At 34.5% G+C, this 21,050-nt stretch overlaps 2 protein-coding genes and 1 long non-coding RNA gene across 3 annotated transcripts; all 3 read right to left on the bottom strand.

Annotated features, from left to right (window-relative positions):
- Positions 1-8,969: 8,969 nt before the first annotated feature.
- Positions 8,970-10,888, bottom strand: LOC141487139 (uncharacterized). Its single transcript, XM_074185935.1, has 3 exons — positions 10,579-10,888; positions 10,298-10,519; positions 8,970-10,240 (listed from the first exon to the last, which is right to left on the bottom strand). Exons 1-3 carry the CDS (start codon positions 10,747-10,749, stop codon positions 10,061-10,063), a joined length of 573 nt encoding a protein of 190 aa, XP_074042036.1. The 5' UTR covers positions 10,750-10,888; the 3' UTR covers positions 8,970-10,060.
- Positions 10,889-13,296: 2,408 nt separating this feature from the next.
- On the bottom strand, positions 13,297-17,921 carry LOC111514358 (uncharacterized). The gene is made up of 2 exons (XM_023170594.2): positions 15,100-17,921; positions 13,297-14,729 (listed from the first exon to the last, which is right to left on the bottom strand). The coding sequence occupies exon 2, from the start codon at positions 14,248-14,250 to the stop codon at positions 13,297-13,299; it is 954 nt and encodes a 317-aa protein (XP_023026362.2). The 5' UTR covers positions 14,251-14,729; positions 15,100-17,921.
- A 1,226-nt stretch (positions 17,922-19,147) lies between these two features.
- On the bottom strand, positions 19,148-21,044 carry LOC141487138 (uncharacterized). The gene is made up of 2 exons (XR_012468220.1): positions 19,456-21,044; positions 19,148-19,362 (listed from the first exon to the last, which is right to left on the bottom strand). It is a non-coding gene; the product is annotated as an uncharacterized lncRNA (long non-coding RNA).
- Positions 21,045-21,050: the final 6 nt, after the last annotated feature.

The raw sequence follows: 21,050 nt of genomic DNA, 5'->3' as shown, positions 1-21,050 counted from the left end.
AAACCGTAGAAAATCCCATTCGGAAACTGTGTCCAATGGTTTTATATGAATCTCCTGTTGCTAGAAATCTGAAACAATATAATATATTTTTTTTGTTTGCAGATGAACATATTAAAAGAAGTGAAAAAATTTACGCGATAATTATGTCAAACATCTTAGATCAGAAAAAACGACAACTGGACAGAAAGCATAATCGTATTGAAAATTCTACGAAATATAAGCGCATACATACAGAGTGAATCAATATTTGAAATACCCCCCATAACCCTTCTCTATCGAATTTTGGCAGAAATAATGCTGAGTCGTATTGTAGAGTTAACGTTCGAAATTGGGGAAAGTGAAGTATTCAACAGTTTTGCGTGCGACGGTTTTGCGTGCGTTTTCTGTTTACGTGCATTTATTCGTTATCGTTTCGTCGTTATTGTCGTTTTTTTTCCTATTTCAATATGACAGTCATTTAACACTTAACGCGTTTCGCTTACCAAGTAAGCATCATCAGGAGATGACTAAAGTCCACGCTTTGTCGTATGAAGGTTAGTTTTGCGAATTTTCAGACTCCTGAACCGAACCTTGAGGAACAATCAGCCTAACTTCTGGTACAGAGTGGTGTCGTAAGCCAATCAGACTGGAGAAATCAAATATCAGTAGAATGATGGTTTTAGATGAAATTGAACTGAAGAATGTGGGTCGAATAATAATAATAATAGTGATAAAACATTAAAAGTCAACTTGTGTTACAGAGTGGTGTCGGTCAGCCAATTAGAATGGAGGAATCAAATATCGGTCTAATAATTGTGTTAGATGATATTGAACTGGGGAATGTGGGTCGAAAAATAATAATAATAATGATAAAATATTAAAACTTTGAAAGTGACGTAGTCAGCGTAGGAGGTGGTGGCGTGGTAGAAAATGTGTGAGGATTTGTGGAAATGAATGAGTTATTAGAAAAAAAAATGGAGCAACTGTCAGAAGGGCACTAAGTTGTATATTCGCTGATAATAATCGAATCTTCGCTTACAGCACGTCAAATGAAAGGACAAAAAATCCAGAATTCATTGACGAGAGAATACAAAGATGGCGCAACATGTCAGAAAGACATTAAGTCACAATTTCACTCATGATATTTGGATCTTGACGTGCAGCACATCAAATGAAAGAGAAACGAATGCAGAATGTTATCGACAAAGAAAAAACAAAGATGACGCAACATGTCAGGAAGGAACGAAGCCACATCTCCGTTAATGACAATTGAATCTCAACGTGCAGTACATTGACTAAAAAAGAAAAAAAAAACAAAGACAACGTAACATGTCAGAAAGACAATGAGCCGTATTTTCGTTAATAATGATTTGTTCTCAACGTACAGCACATCAAATGAAATGGAAACGAATGCAGAATTCATCGACAGAGAAAAAACAAAGATGGCGCAATATGTCAGAAGTGCACTAACCTGCTTCTTTGTTAATAAAAGTCGCATCGTCACGTGCAGCATATCAAAGAAAAAACAAAAGAGGCAACCAAAAGGGCACTGAACCATATTTTCGTTAATAATCGTCGCATTTGACATGATTCATTCACTCAAAACTGAAATGTTTAGAAGATACCAAAGGAGATCTTACGGTGACTATAAGTTCTGGTATGCTTTGTTAGGTATCGAATGATGCGTGCAATTTCGTTAATTCCAGCGACATGATTATTCCAAGATATATTGGTGTCCATTTGAACCTCAAAAAACTTATTGAAGCAGAAGGTGGAACCCCAAAAAAATAGGAGATACAGTACACCAAGTCAGTGGAGAGCGGCATTTTTCTGCAGAAAAATGTTTGAATTTCTTTAAATTTTCCAAATATCTGTAACAGAAAGACAAAACTCAGCTGCGGAACGCTTCTATCTACTAAAGTTAAGTATGTGTCGGTAGTGTGTAACGAAGGTTTCCATTAAATTCACTGGTTGCGCCCTCTGGAGAATGTTTGTTGCGATACACCATAGATGACGATATTTATTGTTATTTCGAATCCGTTGGATACAAGGGGTTTGGAAATAGGAAAAAAACAACGTTTCAACGCTTTGTAGACGTGTGTGATGCTCTATGACCAACACCCGTTATCCATATTTTCATTATTATCCCGATTGTATGACCACCAAACATTCAATTTCATTGGGATTGAAGGGAGCTGATAGGTTAGGTGGAGTACCAAGGGGGCCGATAGGTTAGGTGGAGTACCAAGGGGGGCGAGGGCGGAGTTACACGCTTAAATCACTACGACACTCGTTCCATCCAGCGGCCCCCTTGGTACTCCACCTAACCTATCGGCCCCCTTGGTACTCCACCTAACCTATCAGCTCCCTTCAATCCCAATGAAATTGAATGTTTGGTGGTCATACAATCGGGATAATAATGAAAATATGGATAACGGGTGTTGGTCATAGAGCATCAAACACGTCTACAAAGCGTTGAAACGTTGTTTTTTTCTATTTCCAAACCCCTTGTATCCAACGGATTCGAAATGATAAACAATAAATATTGTCATCTCGTCCGGTATCTATATCAAAGGATGCTATTTTGAATGGGAATTTCGAAAAAACTACAATAAGAAATGAATTTCCAAATATCACACTTGAAATTTAATGACGAATGTCAATCATCTATAATAATGTCCTGAATAAAATTCAAGATATAAAATGCCACTTTTTGTTATATCGACCCAACGAATCAGAATTTAAAATGACATACAAACTTATTTCCTTTATTTCTAAAATGTCCTGTTTTTGTCAACTTAGTATCTTTCAAAATGATGTTTATTCATCTCTATAAATTCTGGTATATAATTTTTTGTTACTGCATATTTTTGACAACTTTCCCTGTATAAGATAAGTTTTCATTTTCAAAAAAAGATGTGTGTGATATGTATTTTATTTATTTTGGTAGTATATTATAAAGTCATTTATATAAAATATCAACGTTATTGAGACTGCAGCTGAACAAATTTCCTTTGAAATGACCCATACAGAACGGCATGTTTTTCTTGAATTTTGGAACACACCACGATGAATCTTCAAAGTCTTCCAAATTCATTACGGTTGTGTATATATTGAATAGACGCAGTTTGTCCAACAAATCACTGAATATCGACAAATTCTAGCCTCATAATGTGCAACTATAGACTGAAAAAAATGGAAACTGCTGAGATTTGAAACTTGTTCTGGAAAGGTTGCTATGACGGTTTTGAATGTTGTTGTTGAGATGACTCTGACTGATACTGCACACGTTGATGTATTATTCTGAAATAAATTCGATTTTTCAATAAAAAAATACACTGAAATAAATTCGATTTTTCAATAAAAACATACACTAAAAAAAATTTTTTGGCAACAGAGAGGGTAATGTCTTTCATGAAGTAATTGCTACACTCATAATGAAAATAAAAAATCAAGTGTCATTCAAAATAAAGAATTTAAAACACATATTCTGCACGTACTAAGTGAAGGAAAAATATTGTATGAAAACACTACTTTATGCGGATCATATCTGTGAGTGAGAATTTTTGACCCGAATAAAAAATATTGTATACACCCAAAAACTCTTTGTCTATAAAAAAAAGAAAAAAATGGAAACAGTACTAACCTTAATTTTGTACAATCTCAAATGAAACGACAAGATTCGGTTTCCCAATGTCCATTAACCCTTTGAACACAATAGCGTATTTTCCTGATGAAAATTCTTCTAAGTGAGGACGATTCGCCTCCGTCACTCGGTGGGGTAGAAATGATACTTTATCTCCCAAATCCAACAAAACCGCCTCACCAAATTTTCGTTTCACGATTTTGGTAGTGAATATCCTCTGCGGCATCTCCACAGGCAAATCTGCTACTTTGATACTTGGCTTTCTCTTCACGATCAAACTTGCATTCAACTTCTGTAAATCCATCTGTGAAAAATAAAAAATGAAAGCTTTATGTTTTGATTCACAATATATGCGAATACTATCTCAAACAAACCACGACATGTAAAACATTTGACTGAAATCATCCAACATATATATATATATATCGAGAAAAATTTTGGAAATCAAATGATTCAACAATTCTCACCAATTTTCAATTAAATTACATTTGAATGAATTCATCTGAGGAAAAAGTCAATCCTAAAACACTTACTTTCAAATAGAATCGGTGCACTTGTCACTGGTATCACTTTCAACGGATGCAACTAACTCATTTCGCCATGCATGATGTATTTATAGTAAAATAAGTGATGACATATTTTAAAATGAAACAAAGAGCCTTTGTTTCGTCGCTTTTAGAACTGCATATCTCCGGATGTAGATTCGACATTGACAGTGATCAATGTCACTTTGGGTTTGAATATAAAAATTAGTGATGACATATTCTGAAATGAAACAAAAGAAAATCAAAGAGTATCTGTTAGATGCATTATCAGCGTTGACATTGATCCATGTCACTTTGGATTTGAATAGCGCAACAAACACATGAATTCTGCTTTTTTCCCCCATTTTATTTGAAGTGCTACATGTGATGATGCGACTATTATTAGTGAAGATACAACTTTGTGCCCTCTTGGCATCGTCTCCGTTTTTTTTTCTCTGTCGATGAATTCTGCATTCGTTTCCCTTTCATTTGATGTTCTGCACGTTGAGATCCAATTATCATTAACAAAGATGTTGCTTAGTGTCACTCTGACATACTGCGCCATATTTGTTTTTTCTCTATCGATGAATTTTGCATTTCTTTCCCTTTCATTTGACGTGCTGTACGTGACGATTCGACAATTATTAACGAAAATGTGGCTTTGTGCCCTTCTGACATGTTGCGTCAGATTTGCTTTTTCTCTGTCGATGAATTCTGCATTCGTTTCCCTTTCATTTAATGTGCTGCACGTTGAGATTCAGTTATCATTATTAGAAATGTGGGATAGTGCCCTTCTGACATGTTGCACCATATTTGTTTTTTCGTTGTCGATGAATTCTGCAATTTTCCTTCTTTCATTTGACATGACATGGCTTCGTAAAATGATTAACTATGATTTTTGACATCTAAACGAATCCATTGATGTCAAAATCATCGGAATCGGACGACCGGAAGTAAAAACCGGAAGTGACCTGTTTTTGACGGATTCGAAACCTTCTCACCCTAAGGAATCCAAAAATACCATATGTTTCAGTATACGATGATTATTTCATTTTTTTGTCAACAAATCATGTGTTTTGAATCAAACTTTTGCAATTACATTACACTCGTAGTTGTTCATAACCTAACAACTTTTAATTTCAAATATGTTCAATGATTTTCTTCAAATGTGCAATTTTTTCTATGCTATTTCACATTAGATGCTCGATATTATACTTTTCATAATCTTCAAATGACATCATTTGAAATGAGTACCCACATCGGTCTGTTGCTGCTAGTATAATGAAAATAGGTTATAAGGCCCTTTTGGCTTCGACAAATGATTAATTATGTTTCAGGACATCTAAACGAATCCATTGATGTTGAAATCATCGAAATCGGAGGACCGGAAGTGAAAACCGGAAGTGGTCGTTTTTTGATGGATTCGAATCCTTCTCACCCTAAGGAATCCAAATATATCATATGTTTCAGTATCCAATGATTTTTTTCATTTTCTTTGTCAATAAATTCTGCGTTTTGAATCAAGCTTCTGCAATTGGAATAAACTTATAGTTGTTCATAACCCAACATTTTTTAATTACAAGTTTGTTGAATTTGCAATTCTTCCTATGTTATTTCACATTAGGCGTTGGATATTATATTCATTACGCCATATTTGTTTTTTCTCTGTTGGTACACTTTGTATTCGTTTCCCTTCCATTTGATGTACTGCACGTTGAGATTCAACTATCATTAACAAAGATTTGGCTTAGTGCCCTTATGACATGTTGCGCCATCTTCGATTTTTCTTCGACGATGAATTCTGCATTTCTTATCCTTTCATTTGACGTGCTGTACGCGACGATCCGATCATTATTAGCGAATATACAACTTAGAGCCCTTCTGACAGTTGTGCTATCATTTCTTGTGATAACTCATTAATTATCACACACGAAACCACCTCCCACGGTGACTACGTCACTTTCAAGGTTTTAATGTTTTATCACTATTATTATTATTATTCGACCCTCATTCTCCAGTTCAATTTCATCTAGCACAATCAATCGAGCGATATTTGATTTCTCCATTCTGATTGGCTGACCGACACTACTCTGTAACAGAAGTTAGGTTGGGTGTTCCACAAGGTTCCGTTCAAGAGTCTGAAAATTCGCAAAATGAATCTTCATATGACAAAGCATGGACGTTAGTCATTTCCTAATGATGCTAACTTGGTTAGCGAAACGCGTGAAATGATAAACGACTGTCATATTGAAACACGAAAAACCGTTACGACAATAACGATGAAACGATAACGAATGAACGCACGGAAAACGGTCGAAAACGCACGAAAAACGGTCGAAAACGCACGAAAAACGATCGAAAACGCACGAAAAACGATCGAAAACGCACGAAAAACGACCGTAAACGCACGAAAAACGATCGTAAACGCACGAAAAACGATCAAAAACGCACGGAAAACCACGTATTTTGAAATGTCATTGTCGAATACTTCGCTCCCCCATTGCCCTCACATTGAGTCCACAAAGCTTAACCTCTCGACACTTTTGGATCTCCTCTTTCTCCTGATGATGCTGACTTGGTTAACAAAGATACGAGACTTCCGACATGTTGGAACGCTAGACTTCTGTTGAATCGACATGTTTTTTCTTAAATATATTTTGACGTACCCTGTACACTTCGACGTCATGTTTGTTTTCAATGATGTATTTTGAGACACCCCGTATACAATGACGGATCGCAGGTTGTCATATTTTTTCTTAAATCTGATTCATTATTATTAATATATCATTTTCGCGCTTCCAATTTTCGTCGAGTAGTTCACGATTAATTCCAAAACCGGCAACGCTACATTACTCCATACACATTGATTTATTGTACAACTGGCAACGCCGAACCTGCCATGCTGGCATGTATTGACATTTGACAGATGCAGTCTTATGAATCTAGTGTCTACAGTGTCCTTCTTCAACCAATAGATAGTTCAGCTAGTGACTCATAGATGACTCTGTGTGTTCTATAACTTAATTTTAAAAACGGCAACGCTACATTACTCCATAAACATTGATTTATTGTACACCTGCTTGCACTAGCAACCGGTAAAACCTCGATCTCCATCTCTCTTTGCATCGATTACGTCACACGCGCCTCTCGCTCTTACACACACATACACATCTTTACATGAAATATTAATTATTTCCCAAATCTAAGTATATTTTCCTATCTTCAATATGATAATGATTGATTCTACGGAAATCAAAAATAAAAATGCTGTCAAGTATAATGAATGAGTCAATTTCGGTCCCGACAAAAATAACGCTATAAATACCCAACATTCGCAGTTAACTTCAATATCTTACGATGGTGTAGAGGCTAAGGACAATGTCTACGGCGCGGACGACCCAGGTTCGAATCTCATAACTATAAACTTTTTTTAATCAAAATCACGTGACAAGGAGGTCTGAGCGCTGATGCGGAATCCCAAGGGGGCCGAGGGGTGAGGAAGAGTCGCAAGAGGGCCTGAGCGGTGATGTGGAGTACTAAGGGGGCCGTGAATGCTTGAGTCGCTACGAAACTCGTTCCATCCTGCGTCGATGACGTCACACGTTTCCCCCACTCCCGTTTGAACCAAAAATTGCAGAAAGTTTAGCTCCATAAGAAAATACATGGGATTTTGCGCCAGAACATACGTTGTTCATCTACTCTTCAAAAAACTCAAATTATTTTTGAATCATCGACTCTTGATTTCATTTTATTTCAAATGAATGTACTGACCTTAAGGTAACTGCAGGTAACTGTTTTCTTATATCATTCTCTATACGTGCTAATATTTCATCAAAGCATTCAAAATTCATTCGAAAATAAATATAAAACCGTATCTCATCCATTCGTAGCTGTTTATATAACGTGTGGAATTCCCCTTCCTGAAGACGCGTCTGATTTATTTCATGAACCCATTGGTTTTCCCTAAAATAACATTAAGAAAATTCAATTTTTCATCCAACACATTTGAACAAAACGTACCTTTGTTTGAAGGTGATTGACAATGTTTCGTGATGAATTTCACTAGTTCGGACTTCCATTGTCTATTATATAAAATGATTTGAAATCCCTGAAACAAGTAAAAAAGAATAATTAAAAAAAGAATAGCTGAAAATAACAATTATATTAAGCAACAATAAACCTGAAATGAAATGATAGTGAAATAACCTACAGGTAAAAATATAATAATTGAATAAATAAAAATAAAAATTAAAGGAATGAAAAGAGAAAACAATAAAAAGTGTAGAGATTCCAAGTCACGTTAGTTCACGACGTTTCGATTGTTGGTATCTACAATCGTCTTCGGGTGATGACTAGACTGATTCCTCCGAAAGATGACTATTTTAAGGTCGTTGAAATACTTTCACTTTTTCTGCTTTCTTTTTTCCGCTTCACTGATTCCGTGAGAGATGACCGTTTTGGCGGGAGTTGGCCATTTTTCCAAAAACGTATTCAGCCAGGCCAGCGTAGAAATACGAAACATATGGAAACCCATCATCAAACGAAAAATGGCCAACTCCCGCCAAAACGGTCATCTCTCACGGAATCAGTGAAGCGGAAAATAGAAAGCAGAGAAAGTGAAAGTATTTCAACGACCTATAAAATAGTCATCTCTCGGAGGAATCAGTCTAGTCATCACCCGAAGACGATTGTAGATACCAACAATCGAAACGTCGTGAACTAACGTGACTTGGAATCTCTACATTTTTTATTATTTTCTCTTTTCATTCCTTCAATTTTTATTTTTATTTATTCAATTATTATATTTTTACCTGTAGGTTATTTCACTATCATTTCATTTCAGGTTTATTGTTGCTTAATATAATTGTTATTTTCAGCTATTCTTTTTTTAATTATTCTTTTTTACTTGTTTCAGGGATTTCAAATCATTTTATATAATAGACAATGGAAGTCCGAACTAGTGAAATTCAAAACGTACCTTCGGTTCCTTTGATGGAGCAATTCCCGTTGTTCTTCTTCATTGGTGGCTGCCAAAAGTAATACTTCCTCTTCGAAATCCATAGGATGGATAATTATACCTACCCAATATTATTCACAAATGGATGTTTTGAGAGACTATACCGCATTGCTACCGCTCATGTATGTGTTTAGTGATTACCGCCACCGCTGTCGCCACCGCGTATATGTGTCCCTGCCTTAATGAGCGGTGCACCAACTCACTGCGCTACTGAGCCTAATAAACTCCTTTTGCGGAATCATAAACATAGCATAAAGCTTTAGCTCTATTATAATATTTTATTTCTGACCGGGATATTATAAGCTTATATCGTCATAGTTACGCTATCAATAAAGAGGGTCATAACTCCCTTGGGACATTATAGATTTTATAATTCCCTCTACCTTTCACAAGTAAAAATAAATAGAAATGAAAACTGAACCATATTTTATTTATTCACGTCATTACAAATAATAAATGTACAATTTTGAAATGTTCCCTGAAAATTACTTCCGCCACTGGAAACAATTTCTTCTTTTGTATGGCTGGAGCTTCTGTTCACTACAGTCGAGGTACCTGCCTCTTCTGATGACAAAGTAGACAACATACGCGCCGTTTTATTTCTCAATTCGATGCTATCCTCCAAATACCCCTCCGCCACCGTGGAACTTTTCCAACCTCCGTGTCTTTTTAAGTTAGTCATAGTTGCTCCTGCATTGGCTAGAGCAGTAGCAGAAGTGCGACGAAGGCAATGTCCCGTATAGGAAGATGAGTTTGGCAATCCTAAATACATTGCGATTTTGCTGGGGATTTTCCCAAACATGTTTTTTCCAATTGGCTGAGATGTACATTTATTTTGTCGGAAGCTCAAAAAAAATCGTTCAATACCTTTAGGACGCAAAGACATATAAAGTCTTAATAAAGGCAAAGCGGAGAACTCTTTTTCATCCACAACTGTAAATTTCTTCGATACACCAGTTTTACTTTCGGTACGTTCACTACCATAACGGAATCCCGGTCCTCTATATCCGATATCTTCATATTCAAAAGTTCCTGACTTCTGCATCCTCCAAAATAACCCATAATCAAAACAACCTATAACAAAAAAAAGGAAATAAATACACACAAAAAGGAAAATAAGAAAAAAATTACCTTATGCAATAAATGAATATCATTAGGAGCGTCCTTTAGGAATCTGATAACATCTTTAGGAGATAAAACAGCAGACTTTTTCGGCTTATAACTCTTACTCTTCCGTTTCAAAAAAGCCTGTAGTTCATTGAACTTGGTGATATCTCGTTTCTCATGTATAGTCACCATCGATTTTAGCATTGACCATTTAGTCCATAAAGAATTCGGACTATACGTTTCTGACTGAAACGAATAAACATAATTACTACCAAATCTACCGAAAAACATAGAAAATTCCTTACCAGTTCTTGAAAATATGCCAGAAATACAGTTTCAGTGACATCTTTTGGCATAACATTTTTCCGTGTCAGCCAGTCCAGATATATCTTGTATTCTTTTTGGTATACGGCTTCACTTTTCGATGGAATTAATGATTTTCTTGCTTGTTCAGCTTTTTTCAAAATATCCTCCATTATATTTGGGGTAGAAAACACGTTTTCACCGCAAACACAGCTTGATAACAAAGTTCTGTTTATAAACAAGTAACATAGCAACAACCTAGCAACAAGAAAACTCTACTATAATCAACGGTACCTGATTCAAATATACGGGAAGGTAATGAATTGGTACATTTTTCCGTTTCAAAAATGAACAAAATTTTATTGAAATCGGTCAGAAATAAAATTATCTATGTACCACGGGAATTAATGAGCCTTAATAACCTCAGGCAATTGCTGTCCCTCGGGCCAGAGGCCCTTGGGACGCAAACTTTGCCATCGGTAATTAAGGCCCTCCTAATTCCCTTGATACATAAATAACTATAACTTTTATTTTTTAAATATATTTACTTCTCGAAACTATCTTACCTTCATTAATAAATTATTATTATCGGGGGCTTCTAATAAAATTTTATTTAGTTCCTCTCTTGAGAAGGTTTTTGCCTTATTAGGTTTATATCCTTGGTTTTGCCTTTTCAAGAAAGCAATTAATTTTGGGTATTTAATATCCATATTTTCTTTTATTTGAAGCATGGTGCGTAGCATCGAATACTTGGACCACAATGTAGAGGCTTTTAGGGTATTTGCTAATATTGAAAAATATCCCAACATAACATTTTCTGAGTAAATACGAATATGCTTTTCTTCGGCCCATCGCTTGAAATGTAAATATTGTTTTTCGTATTTATCTTTAGATAAATACGAAATAGTACAATAAAGATTGTACCGTTACATTAACTTGTTCCAAAATATCCGGTGGTGTATTATTTATATCTTCAAAATCACTCATTTTTAAAATATTCTTAATATTTTACAGGTATACCTATTATGTATGGTGAACCACACTTTGAAACTGTCAAACGACCATAGCATGCTATAAAATTTGTCATAAATTCGAAAACCGGATGGATCTATGAATCTAACAAATTATCAATGAAAAATTGGTTAAATTAAAATACCTACTAATTTATACCATATTGCAAAATACAGGTTGTTCTATAAATAAACGGTAAACTTTATATTTATATAATAGAATATAGTTTAGGTTGTCAATGCCGTATAAATTATTTCATTGATTATGTACCATGACGTCACTTTTACTTTTCCTCCCTAGTGAGGAAAAGTACGACTTTGCTCCCTACAATGAGGCCAGGAAATGTATACTTTGGATAGAGGTAGGCGGAAAAATTTATTTGTACCAAACAAAGTATACCAACTTGAAACAAATGTTATAATACAAGAAATGTTATCCTATATTTTAGCCGACAAAGATGACATAAAATTCCAAATATGTTAAAACATTGTAACGACCCCTGACAAAGATCAGATTCCAATTATATTAGACCAGTTCCATAACGGTTAAAAACAATTTACACCGTGGAATAAATGAAACCTTACGAAGAATAAAACAAAAATACAACTGGAAAGGTATAACAAAAGATGTTGAAAATTTTATTAAAGCCTGTGAGGTATGTCAAAAAACAAAAATCTGCAGGAAAATCCGTTAGTAATCACGGAAACCCCCAAACCACCTTTTGAAAGAATAAATATAAACATTTCAGAAATTTCAACGAAGAATTATCTTCTTACAATTCGAGATGAACTTACAAAATTCACTCAAGCTTACCCTATATCTGATAAAACAGCGAAATCAGTTGTAAATACATTATTACTATATTTAACATTATGGAACACCATTAAGAATCCATGCCGATTCAGGAAAAGAATTCAACAATTATCTATTAAAAGACATATGTTTACTCTATAATATTAAACTAACATTTTCCAGTGTTGACCATCCACAATCAAATGGTTCACTTGAAAGATTCCATGCCACCCTAATGGAAATAAGAGTAAATCTAGTAGAAAACCCCAAAGACCACCCATTTTCTATTATACCCTATGCTGTTATATGTTATAACAACAGTTTAAACAAAACCCACGGATTTAGTCCTCATGAATTAATATTTGGACACACATCCGGTAGACCCCCAGAAACTTTATATAATCAAAAAGACCTTATGACGAAGTGTGTCAGAAATCTTAATAATCGAATGGAATATTATTACAAAGTAGCACGCACAAATACTGAAAGAAAGAAAAAAAAGCTAAAATAAGATTTTAGCTTTTTTTAAAGAATTTTAATTTAGGTTATTCAATGAATGAATCAATAAGAAAGTAACATTATATTCCCGATGAATTTTACAGAAAGAAAAAACCCTTTGTACCAGTTACTGACACTGAACAAATACACTTGTCCTATTTACTGATATCTAGATGTCCCGATTAAAGACAATAGGAATATAGTTACATTCAGTCAAGTACAAGTGAGTATTCAATATTTCAGCATCTCAGAAACGTGAAAAACTCCTCTTTTGTTGACAGCTGCGAAGTTAGGTTGTTTATATATCTCCATTATGTCAGATTTGGAGTACCATATAACGTCATCAGGTACTGGCCATTTCCATCCTGTGGGTCCACTTCTCACCATTGTTTTCACCCTCACTTCATATCTTCATTTAATTATTGGACGATTAACCAATAATATTGGTTATCGTAACATACAACAACAAAGTTATTTTCCTCAATATCATTTTCACAAACTCCATCAATTCTTGCATGATTTATAAGTCCGGAATCATTTTCACTTTCCGAGTTATTGTTTTCCTCCTCATCACTCGGATAACTGACATTTACTGCATTGTCCTCATCTGATCGACTATTTCCTTCTTCTCTTGACTGAGTACTTTCTTCCTCATTGTCTGATTTTTTTCTTCTCGCCTGCTTTTTATTCTTTTTTATGTTTGCTTTTTCTGCAGCGTTTTCTTCTCGTTTTCGTTTTCTTTCCTCTTTTTCTTGAAGTTGCCGTTGCTTTTCCTCTTCTTTTTTCTGATGGTATTGCCTCCATGAATCTGAAGTAGCCACAGAAGGTAACTTAAGTTTTGGTTTCGTTTTGGAAACGCTCAGCTTTGGAGCAGGCCAGAATAAACTTGATTTGAATGGTGATGGTATATTAACAGGCACACCACCATTTTTGGCCGCTGTAGACTCAATGTCACTGACGGGGTTTGATGAATTGCAAGCTACCTCAGGCTGTATCAACACCTCAGTTGCTTGTTGGTATACATTTGTCATTGAACTGTTTGGTTCGATGTTCTCTTCAGAGTTATCTTCAACTAAACTTGGAGCTGCTAGCCCATTTGGAAAAATACCATCTATTCTATCCTGGGTTATGATGAAATTTCGACTTGTCATATTCAGTTCAGCATTATTCAAGTTTGTATTCTCATTAATATGTGATAGTTCACTTGCAGTAGGTGTAGTTAGTGTAGTCAAACATTCTTTCTCGTCATTATTTATGAAATTATAAACAACCTTTTCTCCCTTTTTGACGATAACTTTGTTTTCTTTTGGGCTTACGAAAAAGGCAGTTTCATTACAGTTATAAACTCTAGAAGGATCGTCAAGAATGTTCATGAGATTGTTTTGTTCAAAATGTTTTCCAATATCCGAATTGTCTTATTTTCTGCTCCGAGATTGATGCTTGACTGAGTGTCAAATTTTGAGATGTTCGTAAACGGATTTCCGGATGTCTACGCAAAAAGGCTTCATACCAGTGCCTGCCTGGTCGTCTATCAGTAAACTTGTTTGCCCGTTTCAATTTTTTGACAAGCATTTCTACACTATCCAACAACTGAGTTTTTGTGACAGGAAATCCTATATTTCCCACATGGAGAATCCACCGAACCAATAATGTTTCTTCTTCTGTTGAAAGTACTGTATCAGGGCCAATTTTTCTTTCAATGGGGTAAACACCTGTTGATTTGTAGAGGAGCGTCGTTCTTGATACAGAGCATGTTTTACTAGCAGTAAAAACTTCCATGCCATTAGCAACAGCTGTTAAAGCTTTTTGCATTTGCTCTTCCGAATATTGAAGTCGACGATGAGCCATTTTTCTGAAAAAACCCAAGTACCAATTACTGACTGATGCATGTCCTAGATACCGACAGTCACATAAATCGAGTTACATAACGCTAATAGAAATGAAATCGCTATGTCAGTAACTGGTACATAGCTCAACCACAGAAATATTAAATTAGATGACAACAGAAATAGAAAATACGGAAAATCGTAGAAATCAACAGAGACAGCAAACATTCAGATCCATTGTACCAGTTATTGACAGTATTGTCAGTATTCGGTACATGATGCAATAGGTATATGTACATAAAACTGACAATTAAATTTTTCGTAATATTCAATTTATTCTTCATGATCAGTCTGAAAGGAATAATTCTACCTTGAAAATATTAACCATGAACTCACCTGCATCGAATATTTCGCAAAGGAGTACAGACGCTGTTTACGGAACTTGCACAAAAAATATACCTAAGTTGTTGTAAGATTGACTACCACACGAGCTCTCACGTGTAAATGGCGGGAAGCACTCAGAATAGAAGCTGGCTGTCAGTTTCTTAGGCGGTTATTTCAAAATTTCACTTGTGACATTGTAACGGAAACTTGTTTGGGCCTGATGTTTCCAAATTCACAATTTCAATGCAGCCAAATACCTTATTTTTTGCTAATAACTAACAGGAGTGTCAGTATTTGGGACACTATCTGTAATTGGGACAATTATCTTACTGAGAAATCCTGAAACTAACCAAACAACAAAAGTTAATTTCGATAAACTGAAACCCAGTTTTGTTTCAGATCAAGAATGATTCTTCTACTGGCACTTACGATTCAAATAATCAACGCCCAGTATATGTTAGTACCTATGAACAACATGATAGGTATTTATTATTACGAAACAGGCAGCATGAAAATATCAAATGAAAAATGGACTTTATTAGTTGTAAAAGATATGGCACCTGTTACTACCATAATCGAGACATTTTAAGTAATCTCATTCACCTACTTGAAACAAACAATTTAGGAATGAAAACTTTCAGTTCAGAGATAAGCACACATATTAGCCTTTCAAATAAAGTAGCTGATTCAGTACAATTAAAATATGAAGAGACGCAAATAGACGCGATTGATTACAATAAGAGTAATAAGCGATATAAACGAGGACTTTTAAATGGAATAGGTTCCGTATGGAAAGCTATAACCGGCAACCTTGATGCCAGTGACGGCGAATATTTTAATGAATGTATTAACAAGATTTATAAAGACGAACACCAAATTGAAAATTTATTTATTAAAAAACCAAATTTCAGTCACAACCTCTGTAATTAAAGAATTTAACACTACAATACAACAATTACAAGTTGACGAAAAATCATTTAATGAAGATATAATTCAAATTGAAGCATGGATATATACGCTATCCGACAGAGTATCTTTAATAAACGCAAGGTTGAAAGCCATCCAAATTTGTGAACAACTTTGAGAAAGTTATGTATTTCTAGAATATTATTTAAATGATATGCTGAACGCAATTACTTTTGCCAGACTTCATATCATTCACACATCAATTATAAAGCCAACCGATTTAGTTTCGTCCCTTCAGGAAATTGCTCAAACAATACAAAGGAACAATTTACCTCTACCAACAAAACTTTCTTCAACATCAAAATATCTAGACATAATTGAATTACAAGCTTTTCAAGCAGATTCAAAACTTCTCTTCATTTTAAAAATACCATTAGTAGAACCTGAATTATATACTGTTTATATATTGTACCCCATTCCAATTTTGGACAATCGAACAGGGTTACATCACATTTTACCCACAAATAAGAAATTTATAGCAAAAGATGATGATTCAATGCTGTATGCTGCATTCGAAAATTTAAGTTCATGTAAAAACTTAAACTATAATCTTGATATATGTCAAAATGTAATTTCTTACCCAATCGATAGTAATGCAATGTGTGAAGCTCAAATTTTAAGACCACTTTCAGAACTCCCTAGAATGTGTTCAATTTCACTTTTATTTGCAAAAGACTATAATGTCTATGAAATCCAAAGTAATACTTGGCTAATTGCATTAACAGACCCCTTAGCTGTAACAATAAATTTGCCAAAAACGTAAGGTTGAAACACGAATTATAAAAACTAATTCAATCTTGAAACTCCAAGATAATTGTAATGCTTTCATTGGAAACACAAGTGTGTATTCAAAAATACTTGCAAATGAACAAAATGTAACTTATAAAAGTCATCCAATTTTAATACCATATCAATGTTGCAAAGATGTACCAGAAAAAGAAAGCTTACCACATTTAAAACCTTTGAAATTGAGTAAATTGAATGTAGACAATCTCAATATTGATCAACATAAATTAGATCAATATTCAGATCAGTTGGACCAAATTATAAATGAACCATTCGTAAACCGACATGTTTCATTATTTTCACAATTGTAATAATAATAGTACTTTACATATTTTGTGAATGTAGAAAAAGACGTTCTATGCAAATTGGTATAATGACATCAAGCAATGATGATCAACCACCTGGACCCAGAAGAACTTTTGCATCACTTCCAGCCCCAGGAAGAAGACCCAGTATCCACCTAGAGGAACCCATTGAGGAAGAAATTGAATTAAGCTCAAATAAAATATTTGCTTGACTGAAAGTTGCAGCACCACATCAACTTTCTTTTCAAGGGGGAAGTTGTTATATTAGAAAAATCAATGCACCCTTTGTCTAAGGATTGCACCATAATAAACAAACATTGCATCAGCCACTACGCAGTTACCCAGGAAATGACTCAGCATATTCAGCACATTTCCAAGGTTTTTCTAGAACATTCGTAGAAACGCATATCTACATCAGCAGTTCCTGATCCTATAAATATGGGAGAACAAGAGGACGCCGCATTCTTGAACACTTTATTGTAAATAATTATGTTCAATAAAGTTTGTTTTTAAAAATATAAATTCAGTGTGAACCACATAACAGCTATTACTTAACAACCAAACTCCACAGAATATGTTGTCAACAATTTTTCCCATTTAATTTCCCAGCTTTATAAATAAATAAATGATTGTTACTTGTATTTCCACAAAGTTGGGTGGCGCCAACTTCAGTGTTGATTAATGATATTGCACTCCGGCCAAAAGCTGCCGTTCGCAAAAAATGTGAAACAGATTATTGGTGAAAAAAGTGAAGAGTTCTTTTTGGAATAATTTGCTTTTTTCCTTTCTTCGGAAGATTCCCACATTTTTTTTGTAAAAAGATGGAGAAGTAGAAAGCCAAAACCTTACTTTCCCAAAAATTATTCTCTCCTAAAAATCTACTATATAAAAATGGATGTTTGTTGGTTAGTTGGTAAGTGATAAAACTTCCACATCGCTCAACCGATCGTGATGAAACTTGACATGTTTAAGTAATTTTTCATAGAGGTTTTTAGACTATTCATTTTTCTGTAACTCGCCACTAGATGGCGCTATAGAACAATTTTTGAAAGCACTGTTCTATAACGCTGCACACGCCTAAGTTCGTTGATTCTGATTCTGTCAAAACATTGGAACAGCAGCGATACTGCAACATAGTACAAGTATACTATAAATGTATTCCTTTCAATTTAAACCATATTCCTGTCATCGATGACATGAGTAGATTCAACTAATTCGTGATATAATAGGTTTGTTCTAGCAAGAAATTTCGGATGGTTTGAAGCTAGTGTTATGGACTGGCCAACTGCGCATGTATGCGTGAGACTGGTTGCAAATAGTTTGGGATTCATGTCCTGCTAAAACGCTTATTTGTGTTGACAAATGTCAATTGTCAAATTGTCATTTAAACTGACTTATTAGTTGGAAATTTGAAATTTATATTTTGTGCAGCGAAAAGTGAAGGTGAAAACCGATAAAAATGAACATATTGAATTGGCTTGAATAGTCATCGGCTTGGTCAAAATGGAAAAATTCAAAATAGAAGAAATGTTAAAATTGGAAAAAGAAAAGTTATAAATAAAAAAGAAGAGAAATGAATTATTAGAAACAAGAAATAATTTGCTCAGACAAATGAGCAAAAATAAAAATTCAGATGTTGATAAATATTCTGAATTCAATGTTAGTATGAGGGATTTAGTTTGATATCTTATGTCATACATGGGGTTCCTGTTATGTGATATTATATAGAAAGAAGTTATTAGTTTATGTATTAGGACGAGTACTTACCGACCTGATTAACAGCCCGTTAAAATAATCAGTGCTGGGGCTGTGCTGTCTCTCTAGCAAATGACAGGATGTGGTGTCATTCTCAGCACCGATTATTTTAATTGACTCTTAATCCGGTCGTAAAGTACCCACCCTTGAGTAAATTATATTTTTATACTGTTTTAAAAATCATTCTTATTTTACCTGAATGGATGTTTATTTAACTTATGCCAAACAATGAAATGAACATCAACAAACAGAAATATTACAATTTTATTGCTATCTTAAAACTTGTCAAGCTACAAAAATGTATGTGGTCTGCAGCATCTCTATTGATGTGATTATCTTCATCCTCTTCCTCATGGTGATGAAACAGCATTTCGATAAGTTCCTCATCATTGGATGATTCAGAATTATTTCCCCAATTTGATTCGGAGCTTGATGACTCTGATGACATTTCGGCTAATCCTACCTGTAATAATGGAGTTGAATAGTTGATGCTTACTTGAAAATCACCAAATGCTTGCTTGATTTTCATTCAAAAACATAAAATCATTTTACTCACCTGAATTTCCAAACGCAAATATGAAAAAATTGACAGTTTTGAGGATTGCCGTTCTATAAAAAACAAGATTTTTAAACCAATTATCAGGCCACTAAATATTTCTATTTTGGTTTCTCATTTCTTTAGTACATAACATTACCAACAAACCATATTCCAAAATCATAACAAACGTGATATCGGATCACTCGATCACTCCGAATAATTGCGCATGTCACAAACTGAAAATCCTTACGAATTCTTCTGGACTACTTCGACAGTTCTCATACGGTTTGCAAACTGGATTTCGTCTTCGCTAGAACATGCGACTATTAGTTCGAATCCTGGATTTGCTTTGCTAGAACGCCTATATTCGTATGCGCATGCTTCGTACGATTCCGTATCGTTTGAAATCGCTGCTAGAACAAACCTAATGTCGTCATTTTATGAATTGATTGTGTGCTTTATCTTTTTGTGTTATCGATGTCCGCCATTGTAGGGGAAAGGTGTACAAGATGACTGCCCTAAGAGAGAAGGCTTGTAATTTGAATAATATTCAATTCAAAATAGATGTAAAAGCAGTTTATGACAGCAAATTCATCGATCTACCGGTTGAAAAAAAAATTTCATCGTTATAAACTATTTTTAAATTTCTGCAGAAGCATAACTTTGGACACCCTGGTATCCAAGATGATCCTCAGGGTGTGGATAAGACGATCCTAGGAATCGTCTTGCACCTCTTTCGGAAATTTTGTTTAAATTAATTGAAAAAAACAACTTTTTAATTTTTCAAATGTGTTTATAGTAGATAGTATTAAACAATTTTAACAAATTATTTAATGAATCTCTTCATAATCAACATAAAACTATACCTGAAATCTGTTAAAAATTAGTTCTTAGGACGAAATCAATTTCAATCAATCAAAAATTTTTCATACTAATATTAAACTCTAAAAATTTTTAGCTAAGTAGGTTTCCTAATAGCACACAACATTCTTGGGACGTCTCATTTAGGTCCATTTCGAGATGTCCGTGGACTATAAATGTACGTCCCGTGGATGTCAAATATTGGAAATTGATAGGAGGTACGCCACGAACGTCCAGTGTACAAATGGGGTCCCTTACAGGACAAAAACTTGGTATAAAATGAGGATCGTCTTCTTTATGAGCGTACGATACATTCGCCAGATAATTGGTACATTAATTTTTCTCTGGTTGGTAGAACGATTTCACTGGCTCCAACACTAGTAAACGCGTAGATGGCGAACGAACAAAAAAAAACACGAACCACGGGAATATTTGGTTATCAGTATAATGATAAATTGTGTGTTGAGCCCGCAAAAACAAAAGTCGCTAAATTGTATCAGCAACATTTGTTGAAGCTAAGGGTAGTGAAAATTGATTCTCATTATATATAACGAGTCTAGTTCTGAGGTATCTGATGGCGAAAAGGCAACAGGTAGTGAATATTCTCTCAACAACCAAGTGATGATAGATCATAATGATGGTACCTAATGTTTCTGAGAATGGTTTTCTACTATCAGAATTAGCTGTATACGTAAATGATTTGCATCATCATTTGCAACTAAACAAAATTTTTTACTAGTGATAAAAAATAA

This window comes from Leptinotarsa decemlineata, unplaced genomic scaffold (genome assembly GCF_025532065.1).
Source record: "Leptinotarsa decemlineata unplaced genomic scaffold, Ldec_3_MD MMD2_tig00078392, whole genome shotgun sequence".
Lineage (NCBI taxonomy): Eukaryota > Metazoa > Arthropoda > Insecta > Coleoptera > Chrysomelidae > Leptinotarsa > Leptinotarsa decemlineata.
Note: the sequence above shows the minus strand (reverse complement) of the source record. Positions and strands in the feature narration are given on the sequence as shown.

Coding starts and splice junctions, on each gene's coding strand:
- LOC141487139 (XM_074185935.1), bottom strand. CDS start 10,749: ATGGAGGATATTTTGAAAAAAGCTGAACAAGCAAGAAAATCATTAATT. Junction 10,520..10,578: donor TGGCATATTTTCAAGAACTG/GTAAGGAATTTT, acceptor TATTCGTTTCAG/TCAGAAACGTATAGTCCGAA. Junction 10,241..10,297: donor ATATTCATTTATTGCATAAG/GTAATTTTTTTC, acceptor TTTTTGTTATAG/GTTGTTTTGATTATGGGTTA.
- LOC111514358 (XM_023170594.2), bottom strand. CDS start 14,250: ATGAACATTCTTGACGATCCTTCTAGAGTTTATAACTGTAATGAAACT.